This window comes from Engraulis encrasicolus, chromosome 21, assembly GCF_034702125.1.
Source record: "Engraulis encrasicolus isolate BLACKSEA-1 chromosome 21, IST_EnEncr_1.0, whole genome shotgun sequence".
NCBI lineage: Eukaryota > Metazoa > Chordata > Actinopteri > Clupeiformes > Engraulidae > Engraulis > Engraulis encrasicolus.
In genome coordinates this window covers 30,073,858-30,087,264 of record NC_085877.1, presented here as the reverse complement: position 1 = coordinate 30,087,264, position 13,407 = coordinate 30,073,858, and the positions used below count along the sequence as shown (strand labels likewise).

The following is a 13,407-nucleotide window of genomic DNA, read 5'->3' as shown; positions in this document are numbered from 1 at the left end:
TTTTTTCCCACCTCTGCCAAGGAGGTTATGTTTTCGTTCGCGTTGGTTTGTCTGTCGGTCTGTTTGTTTGTCTGTCTGTCTGTTCGTTTGTTTGTCTGTCAGCAGGATAACTCAAAAAGTTATGGACCGATTTGGATGAAACTTTGTGGAGTAGTTGGAAATGACAAAAGGAACACGTGATTACATTTTGGTGGTGATCTGTATCACGATCCAGAATCAGGATTTTTTTTTACAGATTCTCTACCATTACGGGGTAGAGACACTGGAGGATTTTGACATTCCAGTTTCTAACTCCACAAAAAGATTTGGGGAAAGATATAGGGTGTAACATAGTCAAATGTTCTATCAAACACCTTTCTTGGTGGAGGTCTGCACTTTCTGTTTCTGGTGTTTAATTATCATTATTATCATTTTTTAGTACATAAGAGTGCTCACACATATACATGCCATAGAGTCTGGCCATAGATACTTTCCTTGCTTTGGTAACACTTTACTTTGAAGCCCATTCTATAGTGCGTTATAAGCACATTTATAACAAAATATAATGCGCATCATAATAAGTCACAATGCATTATGGCTACAATGATAATGCTTCATGATGTATTATATCAACAATTATAACCATACATCTAGTTTACAATGCCTTATAAATACAAGGGTTTTATTTATGTATTTATTTATATATATTGTATGTATTATAACTTAAGGCATTATGCTAGATGTATAGTTATAACATGAAGCATTACGAGTGTAGCCGTAATGCATTGTGAGCAATTATGACGTGCATTATAATTTGTTATAAATACGGTTATAATGCACTATAGAATGGGCTGGTAAAGTGTTACCCTTGCTTCTTGTTGTTTTCCTGCAGCCTGGTGTCTGAGAAGTGAAGGGGTGAGCTGTGTCCTGCTGGGCGTCTCCAACACAGACCAGCTCCTGGAGAACCTGGGTGCTATTCGGGTGAGCACCGGCCGGGCCAAATAACGGTGCCGTGAACACCAGAAATGACCAAAGCTAGCTGAGGTCGTTGAAGATGCGCCATAAATTTGCTGTATTTGCTCTGGATGTGACATGACATGTTGGATGTAGCTAATAACATAATGGTCTGGCTTTTCACCCTGGGAACATTCCAATTGTTTTTTGCTGAACTACGTCGTAACTCATTACCATAATAGTAGCTGACTTTTAATCACTGAAATTCACTCTGGTCGCCCAGGTTGCTTTGCTCCAGGTGAATTTGCTTTGCTTGCTCAATTCTCCTTCCCTAGAGAAAAACGACGTCTGTCGCTCTGGTAGCTTTGGTCATTTTTGGTGTACACGCATAGTAATACAGTGTCAGTGTTTCCAACAGAATTGTTGTTAGTCAGGGTGGTGCGGAGTTCACGTGTGTCGTAGCCTTTCCAATGATAAAGGCCAGTGTGTCTATGTTGTGCAATTTCTAAAGAAATAAGATATGACAACCTATGAAAGTATCATTGAGGGCAAAAAAACACAGAAACATGTTTAGTAGGGCATTACACAATTGCTGGCCTTTCCCTGTGCAATAAGCAATACATAAGCCTGATTTGCATGGTATAAATGTCTGAGCTCTTAGTCCCATGCAAGCGCGCTATGTCTGTAATTTGTGCAATAATTAAGTAGGCCTAAGTAATAATTCCACCGCAAATCCAGTGATTAAATCTTGAGTGAATGCACATGTTTGTGTTTGTGATTGCAATTGCACGTCTCTTGTCTTTTCCTGGAGTGAATAATGGAGGACACTGCAAATGTTTGATTAACAGCATTTCAGGGACACGTGGTACCTGTCCCATGTACATTGAACCAGATGAGCAAAAACAACTCCAAGAAGAAATAATCCAAGAACTCTACGAGACAAAACAGGAAGCTGTGAAATTATCTAGTCATAATGTCTGTAAATATAGTAGGCTAAATTACAGACTTTTGCTTATCCCATCTGAATGCGCCATAAAATAACACAGAGGTGCGGGGGTAATTGCGAAATACCAGCGGTCCATAGGTAATATTTATCCCGTGCGAATCAGGCTATAGACAACCTTTTAGCCTTTTAGCAGTCCACTACACATGCGAAAATGGCATGGTATTAGCAGTAACTGACTCTTGCAGCAACTCACTCTTGTACTGTACCATAGTTGTGCACAGACATGGGGACAACCAGCCAACTGTACATTCCAGTGCTAATTGTTTAAGTTCCAACTGTGTGCATAAGAAATAAAAGTTCCTCCCTCCCTCTCTCTCTCTCTCTCTCCCCCCCTCCCTCTCTCTCATAGGTGTTATCGCTCATGACTCCCCAGACTGTGTATGAGATCGACTCGTTACTCGGCAACCGTCCAAACGCCAAGAAGAAAGAATGAATGAGGAGGCAGAGAAAGAAAGAGAGAGAAATGGAGAGGGCAGCGAGCGGCAGTTACTATAATTCTTCTCTACAGGGCTGGGCTTTAACACATTAAAATCCACTGTATCCACTATATATTAAGGGCCCACCTCATCTAAATTGTGGGCTAGACTCCAAGGGATATATAAAAGCAAAAACAAACAACAACAACAACAACAACAACATCGGCCCCTGAGGACTATTGGCCCACTGGGAAACCGTCCTATACTGTATGCCAGATGACCAGTCCAGCTCTGTTCGCCTATCCATCTCGTTACCAAACCCACTACCCCATTTCGACTTTTATTTGTGCTCCCACAGCATTTCCGGTCTGCTAGTTCCAGTTTGGCTGCCCATTAGCCCTTCTGAATCACTTAGCAGTAGCAACTGCTCCCCAAATAGTAACGGCGGCGCCCTTGTAACCGTGGATAATAAGGCGAGCAACCGAGCTGCATGACCTTTAATCTCTCGAGCTTCCCCCACTGTAGTGTATGCACAGTAATATGTAACTACCTACTATATCTAATCCAACCAAAGCGATGCAATAGTGCATTTATCTCAAAAAATATTAATCTATTTATGTACGGTACTCAATAACGATGCAATGTCAAATTTATATTTGTGTTATTATATTACATATATATTTAACATGAATGTGCACTGCCATTTACTGTAGGAGGCATCTGTAGGCTAACCTAGGAAACATGGTCATGTGATTCCATGTAGGAAGCCATTCGATTAGGGGACTCCTTGAGGCAGCCTTTGACTTCGACCAATGGAGATGTCTGGAGGATTATGCGTGTTGCTGTGCTCTGAACATCCTGCCAAGCTTCCTAAAAATAGTCCCCCCCCTCCCCCTTCCCCCCCACCCCGCCTCAAAAAACAAACGCATGTCCCTTTAAGGAAACCATGACAACTAGTGATGACTCACAAGAGATGGACCAAAGAGGGAAAAAAAGAAGATGGAAACAAACAAAAAAGCAATGTTTTTTTTCTCAGGAGGACCAACAGGACCTTCCAAGCAAGGATGCTTCGGAGGATGCTTAAGAGGCTGCATATTAGCCACTGCTGCCTCTGGCCTTTACGGCAAAGGAGCCAGAGTAGTGAGTGAGTTGGAGAACCTGGAAGACCTTCTCCACAGTAGTACTGACTGTATGTCTGTGGTGTGTGACGGGCTGGATGTTTGCTGTGCACTCTTTTGCACTGACTCAAACTACGTACACATTTAACAACCTATTATCCTACAAATGCTGCATGAAGACTTTGCAACGGATTTACAAACACAGTATACTGGACTGCATTGTTCTGGAGTGCATCGTATCTGGAATTCCCCTTGGATCTATCAATAGCACAAAGCAATATTAACAGTGATGAACACTTGAAGCAAAACAACATGCAATTTGAATAAACAAATGAGATGTTGGAACAACTGCTGTACTAGCATACACAGACACAAACACTTATGAGGATGGCAAGTCTTGTGTGCTTGCCCCATGTGACTTCATCTCTTCATCTTGAGTCATGACATGACATGACATGACATGACATGGTCTTTCCACTAGGGGCACTACAACAGCCTCAACATGGAGGCATATTGATGGGACGTAATCTAGTAATAAATAAACTTATACGTTGCATTGGGAACCCCAAGGGGGGAAGTATTGCAGGGGGATGATCTCATATAATCAAAACTAGTCTACTGTAATGTGAAAAAAGTCATGCGCACTCACACAGCAACACATTGCAACAATTATTATGCAAGAATGAAATGACCTCTTATCGATAGTTGGGAGGATTACTGAAGTGCATGCAAGTTGTGGCTGACTGACGATTGAACACGCTTTTGTTGATTTAAAAAAAAATGTTACACTTATCGTATTTAGTCACTGCGGGCAGCAATGACATAATGGTCCAGGGCTAATCTGCAGTCGATGTGAGACAGACCTAGACAGGGTTCCATTTCTCTACAGCGTTTATGCTAACTAGTAAGCTAGCAACTTAGAAGGTTACCATTGGGAAATTGTATTGCAACCGAAGTAAATTTCTCACTGCACCATTGTACATCCTGAAGGTTGTCATCGCTGTGCTAAGCCTTTCGCAGCAACGCCCTACACAAGTCAACTTTTATTGAAAGCGTTGTTGTTAACCAGTTACCAATTAATTGGTTGCCTATGGGAAATTGCATTGCAACTAAGTGAGTTGCTAACTTACAGTAGTTAGCGACAGCACTGGAGAAACGCACCCCAGATTCAAACAGGAAGAAAATACTTCACACACAGATAGAGCGTTGTGATTCGAGGACAGATTTCAAGGCACAGCCATCTTTTCTTCCCTATGGCTAGACCAGTCAGTTAGGTAAAACTCCAAAGAATCACTAGGATTCGTCGACTTAACAAGGCTAACACGGACCAGCATGGGAAGGTCTCCAGGGTTAGCAGAATCTATCGTTGCATTCATCATGACAGAAAAACCATAAATCCTTCAGTAACACTTTAGAATGACAACTCCTTAAAAGGCGTCATTAAAACTTAATTAACATTCATTAATGAACCCCTTATAAAAATGTTGATGAACTGTTAGTTCGTTGAGAGGGAATCAGCTTCTACTGATTGAGTTTGATGTGGGTTCATCTCTTTAGCGCTTACCGGGCGAATAGACCAGCCACGACGTGATTGAAGCGATAGAGAATCGCTTCTGTGCAGCAAGAGCAATACGAGCGATTGAAGCGACTAGAGTATGTCCGTTGAAAGCAGAGCGCAAGCATTCCAACATTCCCATTGGCTGTGGTTACTGACCTCTATAGTATACAGTCATTGGCTGTGACGGCTTGTCGCCAAACTGCGTCATAGCTCATCTGCATAACATTCCCAGGAGTTCAACTACAAACTGTCGCTCTTATCACGCGAATTGCCTCTAGTCTCCAGAATCGCTTTTGTCACTCGACTCAATAGAAAGTCAATTACTTCCGTCGCTCGCCTCGCTCATGTCGCGGCTGGTCTATTCGCCCGGTTAGGAAGACAAACTTTGAGGACTGCTGCGGCTGTGCTGTGTCTGCTGTGTTAACATCATATTTCTTACTCATTTGTAACGTTTGTTGATAATTCTTTAATTATTCACGTGTTCAGAAAGCTTTTCAGGGGGCCGTTATTCTAAAGTGTTACCAATCATTTTTAATTAGCTTCATACTGAAGGCTATGTATCGCCTGCATTATAGCTCAATTTGATATCTAACTTGCATACCGTTATACAGTATTGGCATATAGCGAATGAAATGACACAATAGCTTACTGCACAGACCCTGACCTGAGATCAGTGTGAGTTGGGTGGCTGGTTAAAAACAGCACTCTATGGTGCGTATAACTCCAGGTACCTTTTTTTAGTTATGTAAAACTTACAGTGCTATAGGTAAATGTATATTGACAGCCATATTTAGAAAATGCTTACAGAGGTATATTTAGAGTTGCATTAACCCTAGCCACTATAGCCTTGTTTGTGTTCATTCTAGAGCTTAGAATTTGGAATGAAATAGCATTTATGCCCATTATTCTAACACAACTCATTTACACCAGACCTGCAAGTAAGACATGAGAACTTAAGTGCACAGGTACACACACACACACACACACACACACACACACACACACACACACACACACACACACACACACACACACACACACACACACACACGCACACACACACAGTGTTGTGTTAAGACAATCAGTTACTGTAAGAAAATGGTACAAAAGAAGTTGGGGGCCAAAAGTGGTTAGGGCTGGATACTGATACAGAAGCACAGCATAATACACACAGAAGAAGTTGGACTTAAGGAAAGAAATTGTCACTAAATTAAAACATTGAGCAATATGAGTGCACTGTCTTCTTTGCATTCATTTGAGGGGAGAGAGACAGAGAGAGAGAGAGAGAGAGAGAGAGAGAGAGAGAGAGAGAGAGAGAGTGCGTGTGTGTGAGAGAGGGAGAGAGTGCGTGTGTGTGTGAGAGAGAGAGAGACAGAGCGAGAGAGAGTGTGTGTGTGTGTGAGAGAGAGTCTGTGTAAATCAATGTCGTTTTTTTCATTGTTTTTCCATTGTTTGCCACGGTGTTGCCCCTCCTCCCATGAAGAAAATAGTAGGCCTATGATTTCCCTGCTGTCAAGGGGCATAAGGCCCCATTTCTCAAATGTGTTGTCACTAAACCAGTTAGCAACTTAATAGGATGCCTGTGGGAATATGTTGCTAATAAGTTGCTAACTTAGAGAGGAGGCTGTTGAGAAACAGACCCTTGAGCTGCATTCTGTTGGCTTTTGCACATGCAATATCCTGATTGCAGATGACAGAATTACTTCTGCATTAGGCTTTTGGTTGCAAGATAAAACCTTTTGTATGAGGGCATAGGGCAAGACCAGAAAAGTGCAATCACATGTCAGTTAGTGTTAAACAATCACAAAGGATCAATGTCAATAGCACGTAATGTTTGAAGGTAACCTATATAGTACATGAGCCAGACCCTCAAAAATCACATATTGGTATCACCTGAGGTGGCAAAGTCTATCAATGATTTTTGTAATCCTCTATGTCTGAGGGATGTGATTTGGTATGATAGCCTTCTGGAAGTGGTAGCTTTCTTGTATTTTTACAGGCTTTTATACCTATACCCAGTACCGTTCACAATACAAGCCTATGTGTAGATATAGGTGTCTCAAACTGTGTGGGATGATGGAATATGCCCTAATGTATTTTTTATCATATGCTGATAGCATAGGCATTTAGAAAATGTACAATTTAGATGAATTATTTTGTTTTCCATACCTTACACAGGCCAAAATGTACCAGGCGAACCCATTTTCACCCATATTACAAAGGATTACAGTGAGGCAGAAGACTGAAAGAGGGTGGATCAAATCCCAAATGTTGCTATATCACATCTAGAGAGTATGGGCCTTCAGAAAATATAATGGTTTGATAGATGAATACACTTAAAACTGTTATTTTAGACCTAATTCATTAATAAGTTATAATCGTCCATTGAAAATCAATGTATTTCAATGTAATGGAAAATACAGAACTAATTAATGGAGAAACTTGGGAGACAGTACATCTAGATTTATTTCTTGAACATTCTACAGTACAAACAAAAAACTGTCAACTTCAGAATGTTAGGAGTGTATTGGTGTTTGCTGTGACAGTGAGTGGAAGCAGGATCCGTTAGGCTCCAGCACAACAATGGCTTTTGTACCAAAAGCGGGGAACACCATAATATTTTATTGTACAGCTTGGAAATGAGGTGAGTCTTGATTGATTTGATTCGTTTTATGACTAAGATGTATGAGAATTAATAAGCACATAACCAATGACTTGTGACTGTTTTTGAGGAAGAATAGATAACCTAAGCTGCCCCAAGCTTGGCCTAAATCACTACCAATAAGTGTGTCTGCTATAAACTGCTGTTAAAGAACAACATTAAAATCGTAGTATTATCCAATAATATAATATAGTCTGTTAGTCTATGTGTGAGAAAGCAGTTTCAGTTGGTAACTGAATTTAGAATTTGGAATGTTGAGTGCAGTTATTAGGCTAACTGATTTTTTTAAACCTGGAATGTAGAGTGCGAGAACAATGATGTACAGTAAGCTTACACTCAAGCCATAGTCTGTCTATCTGTATCTTCCTCCTCTCACACATGCGCGCGCGCACACGCACACGCACTCACACACACACACACACACACACACACACACACACACACACACACACACACACACACACACACATTAGGAAAGGCCCCTTTTAGCTTATCATTTATGATATACATTTCTGTTGATTTCAGATTGTTGTGCATCCAAGAATAGAGAACGATGGCGGAAGGAAGTACAAGTGGTACTCAAGGGGGTTGTTTAATACATTGCTCTGATGATGACTCAAACCTTGTGGCACCCATGACTATAGAGTCATGGAACACACTAGTGAGAGCCGCTGAAATAAGAGATCATCATCCCGTCCTTCATGTTGCCAAATATCTACCTGAGGGTAAAATACCAGACATTTTGTATCATAGAAAATGTCGCAGCATATTTACCATGAAAAAAGACCTGGACAGGATTGTTGAAAAAAAATACCCTGCAGAAACCCCTGTCACAGAGGACCTAAGGAGATCTAGAAGAGAAGCTCCAACTGCTTCAAGAGTGTATGAAGTTCGGTGTATATTTTGTGATAAAAATAACAAGTATTTGAAAGGCCAAAGAACAAAAGAAAGTCTCACCAAATGTGCTGAACTGAGAGCTGATGACAAAATCAGAAGAGCAGCTCAAAGGAAAGATGACAAAAGAGTATTAGCCATTGCCAGTCGTGACTTAGTTGCAGCAGAAGGACATTATCACAGATCCTGCTACAGAGCATATACAAAGGAAGATTCAGACATAGAGAAAGATGAAAATAACTCGGAACATACAGAATCTCCTTATGAATCTGCCGAAAAAGTCGCACTGCAAAAGGTTTTTTCATATATTAGGGAAAAGGTGGTTGAGAATCCTTATATCATTCCATTCACAGACCTGACCTCTACATTAGTGACACACATGAGAGAATGTGGTGTAACACAATTACAACTTTCTACAAAGAAAAATCTACGGCGCAAGATTGAAGCTGAATTTGGTGAATCTTTGCACATTGTACCAAACAACAAAGGAAAGCTTTTGGTGTACCCTGAGTGCTTGAAAATGGAACAACTTGTGAAGTGGTACCAAGAAGTGAAGGATGAGCTGGAAGTGTATAAAAGGGCACACACAGATGAAGATACCATAACAAAAGTCGCATTAAAAATCAAGAATGACATCCAGACCCATGATACTGTTCAAGCATGGCCACCACATGTGGAAGATCTTGAAATGAACACAATTTGTTCATCTTTAGCGGATTTTTTGGGAACAGTTTTGACAGGTGCATCCAATGCAATTGAGCTTACTAATGTAACTCAGAGAGTAAAACGGCTTATAGCTTCCTTTGGCCAAGACCTGGTGTATGCCGTCACAAATGGCAAAGTCAAGCCTACTAAACATATTGTACTGCCCTTTGCTGTAAAGTCACTCACAGGAAATGTAGAGTTAATACAGATATTGAACAGACTTGGACACAGTGTTTCCTACACTCAATTAGAGGAAATAGACACCGCCCTTTGTCTGCAGAAGCAAGCAGTGTGTGGAGATGCCATTCCGTTACCTCAAAACATCAGGCTGGGTCAGTTCACCACACTGGCGTGGGACAATATAGACAGACTAGAGGAAACAACAAGTGGTAAAGGTACATCACACAGAGTGAACGGCATAGCCCTGCAAAGAAATCCATCTGCTGATCATTCTGCTGAGAGCAGACATTTACCTTGTATCCCTAAAACTAAGAGGAGAAGCATTGAAGTAACAGACATGACACTGTCCATTTACAATGCAGGAGAACGTGCCAATCCTCCTGTCATCCATACCATGGATACTGATCATGCCCCTCCTCTTCAATATGCAACAAGCAGGAACTACATGTGGGTAATGGCTCGTCTCTCTAATGAGGATGTTTGTAGTTGGACAGGATTCAACATACTCACTCGCAACGCAACAATTGTTGAACAGGATAGTATTGGATATTTACCAACAATCAATGCCCCCGCTACACAGTTGTCAACAGTACATGAGATACTCCAACAATCAATAACAATAATGAAATCTCTTGAGCTCAACAAGATAGTTGTTGTTTTTGACCAGGCACTGTATGCAAAGGTTGTGGAGATTTACTGGAAACATCAGGAACTTTTCCAAGACATTGTCATCAGAATGGGAGTCTTCCATACCACCTGCACTTTCATGGCTACAATTGGCAAGCGCTTTGCCGATGCTGGCCTAAGAGACCTTTGTGTAGAGGCAGGAGTGATTGCAGAAGGTTCAATATCCGGTGTTATTGATGGCCGCATGTACAACAGAGCAGTGAGACTCCACAAATTGCTGTACGAGGCCTTATTGCGACTAGCTTGGAAAGGCTTCCGTCCATGGCTAGAACAGAATCACCAGGAAGATGTCATCCACCTAGAAGCATCCCTACTTGCAGTGAGTGATCTCTGTGAAGAGGTTTGCCAAACAGGATTTGAGGGAGTCATCAAAGAAGACTCATTTCAACACACAATGGCACGTTTTTGCGAGTTCCTCAGCTGCCTTAGGCTAAACAATGGTCCACTCTCTGCCTTATGGATGACGTATGTGGACATGGTGGAGATTTTACTCTGCCTTATTCGGGCATCAAGAGAGGGAAAGTGGCTGTTGCACCTTGCAGCAATTAGAGCTATCATTCCTTGGTGTTTTGCATATGACAAGCTACATTATGCAAGGTATCTGACCTACTACTATGCACAAATGTCATGTCTGGAGTCTGATCATCCTGATGTCCATGCACACTTTATGGAGGGAGGGTTTTCTGTCCAACTTGGCAAGAACAATCCCTTTGGAAGAATAACAGTAGACCAGACAATAGAAGAGACTGTCAAAAAGGACACCCAGACTGCTGGTGGAACCAAGTGCTTCAGCTTAAAGACTGCTACAGTTATGAGATACTATCTCACTTCAGAAAACAAAAGTCAGTATCTGAGGTTACTTAGGAGCATGGTGGGGAATCAGTCCTCAGAGTCTTTCAATCATCAAGATCTACAAAGGCCCAGGATACAGAAGGATAGAGCCGATGTGAATGCATTTGTAGAGCTTATGGAGGGAAGCTGGGTAAACCCTTTTGGTCCAGATCAGTCTGATATCATTAGTCTTTCCACTGGAATTGCTGTGTCACCAGACATAGCGAGCGATCTTCTCTGCGCTCAGTAGACTTGTGAGGACGCATACATGACGTTCAGGAGTGAACGTTTAGAGAAAGATTCACCCTCAACAAAATTCCATGACAAAATGACAAGACAGAACCTAAAACATTCACAAGCTTTAAGACAAGTGTGCGGATGAAACAAGGACAAAAGAAGGATGTGATATTAAAAGCTGATCGAAATGTCTTTGGACATATGATAATGGCTTCACAGAGTAGAAATCTGAACATTAAAGATGTTCTGGCTCATCCATTGGGCCCTTTGCCTTGGGCACTCTCCAATCCAGATGGCTCACTGAGAAAAACTAACAAAGCTGCTCTTGCCAGAGAATTGGAGAAATCGGTAGCATCTGTTGAAGAAATTGGGGAGAACACTGCTTGCATTATTGATGGAATGGGCCTTGTCCAGAGAGTAAAAAGTGATGGCAAAACCTTTGGGGAGATAGCAAAATCTCTGCTCCACCAAGCATTACTTGAAGGACGAAACAGTGCACGAATAGATATCGTATTTGATGTCTACTGGAAGACATCAATAAAAAATGCAGAAAGGTCCGGTCGTGGCTCAGGAGGTAGCACACAATGGAAAAACATTGCCCCTGGACATAATGTGGTCCAATGGAGAAAGTTGTTGAGTAATTCTGAAAGCAAAACAGCTTTAATACAATTCTTTGTGGACCAGTGGAAGCTTGCAGAGAGTCGGGCAATGCTTCAGGACAAACAATTCATTACAACGTGTGGAGAGACATGCTATTGTCTGAATGAAGAAGGTTGGAATACTGTGGAGGAACTGAAGTGTTCCCATGAGGAGGCAGACACGCGTATGCTCCTCCATGCAAGTCATGCCAGCCACAACGGCTATCAAACCTTACTTATTGTAAGTGAGTATACAGATGTCATGATGCTTTCCCTTGCATGCTGTAAGAGAATAAATGCACTCCTGTATCAGAAGACAGGCACTCAGAATCGCACACGGTACATGAACATCAGCAACCTTGCTCAGTGTCTTGGAGAGGATCTCTGTGATGCTCTAATAGGGATGCATGCCTTTACAGGCTGTGATAGCACAAGTGCTTTTGCAGGCAAGGGAAAGCTTGGAGCCTTGAAGCTTGTCAAAGAAAGCAAGACTTTCCAAGTCATTCAAGTCCTTGGGAACATCCTGGGATGTGTCAGAGGAAGTTCACAGAAACATGGAATCATTTGTCTGCAGGATGTATGCCCCATCATCCAGCATATGTGATATAAATGATGTGTGATACATGTTATTCTGCGCAAAAAGGGGTGGAGTAGACTCCAGTTCACTTCCACCTTGCAAAGACTGCTTAATGCTGCATACACAGCGTGCCAATTATCAGGCTGGGGTCTGGAGGCATTGTCTGGAAGGACAGCCAGACATACCTGAACCGAAGGGAAATGGATGGACAACTGATGCCAAAGGTACTGAAGATACAACCCATGAACATATACAATCTTGCTGTAATTGTTTGGTGAATCAGTAATTATTTTGCTTATTTTACAGGAATGCTGATGGTTGACTGGATAAAAGGACCACCAGCCCCATTGGCTGTCCTGGAACTTTTGGCCTGCACATGTGTACGGACATGCAAACTGCCCGACTGCTCCTGCCTTTCCAACAAATTAAAGTGTACAGAAATGTGCAGGTTACAGACTTGTAGCAATAAAATGGTGGTGGACGAGTACACACAGGAATGTGATAGTGATGAAGATTAAAATGTGTGATATTATGTTCTGCTGTAATAAAGTTCCATTTTAGATGTGATATCATGCATTGGACATTGCCATTCATTATTCCTGTGATATATTTTCCATTGCATTGAAATACATTGATTTTCAATGGACGATTATGACTTATTAATGAATTAGGTCTAAAATAACAGTTTTAAGTGTATTCATCTATCAAACCATTATATTTTCTGAAGGCCCATACTCTCTAGATGTGATATAGCAACATTTGGGATTTGATCCACCCTCTTTCAGTCTTCTGCCTCACTGTAATCCTTTGTAATATGGGTGAAAATGGGTTCGCCTGGTACATTTTGGCCTGTGTAAGGTATGGAAAACAAAATAATTCATCTAAATTGTACATTTTCTAAATGCCTATGCTATCAGCATATGATAAAAAAAATAGATTAAGGCATATTCCATCATCCCACACAG

At 41.5% G+C, this 13,407-nt stretch overlaps 1 protein-coding gene across 3 annotated transcripts in view; it reads left to right on the top strand.

Moving 5' to 3' along the window:
• LOC134437107 (voltage-gated potassium channel subunit beta-3-like) overlaps positions 1 to 3,184 on the top strand; it is a 55,152-nt gene extending 51,968 nt beyond the window's left edge. For 2 of the 3 annotated variants that reach the window (XM_063186557.1, XM_063186556.1), the window contains exons 14-15: positions 872 to 960; positions 2,289 to 2,486. In XM_063186557.1, coding sequence (XP_063042627.1) covers positions 872 to 960; positions 2,289 to 2,372 — 173 coding nt within the window. In that variant the 3' untranslated portion in view covers positions 2,373 to 2,486. Of the gene's footprint in view, positions 1 to 871; positions 961 to 2,288; positions 2,487 to 3,118 lie in introns of those variants that run through there. The other variant, XR_010032329.1, reaches the window with a different exon arrangement.
• The last annotated feature ends 10,223 nt before the right edge of the window (positions 3,185 to 13,407 follow it).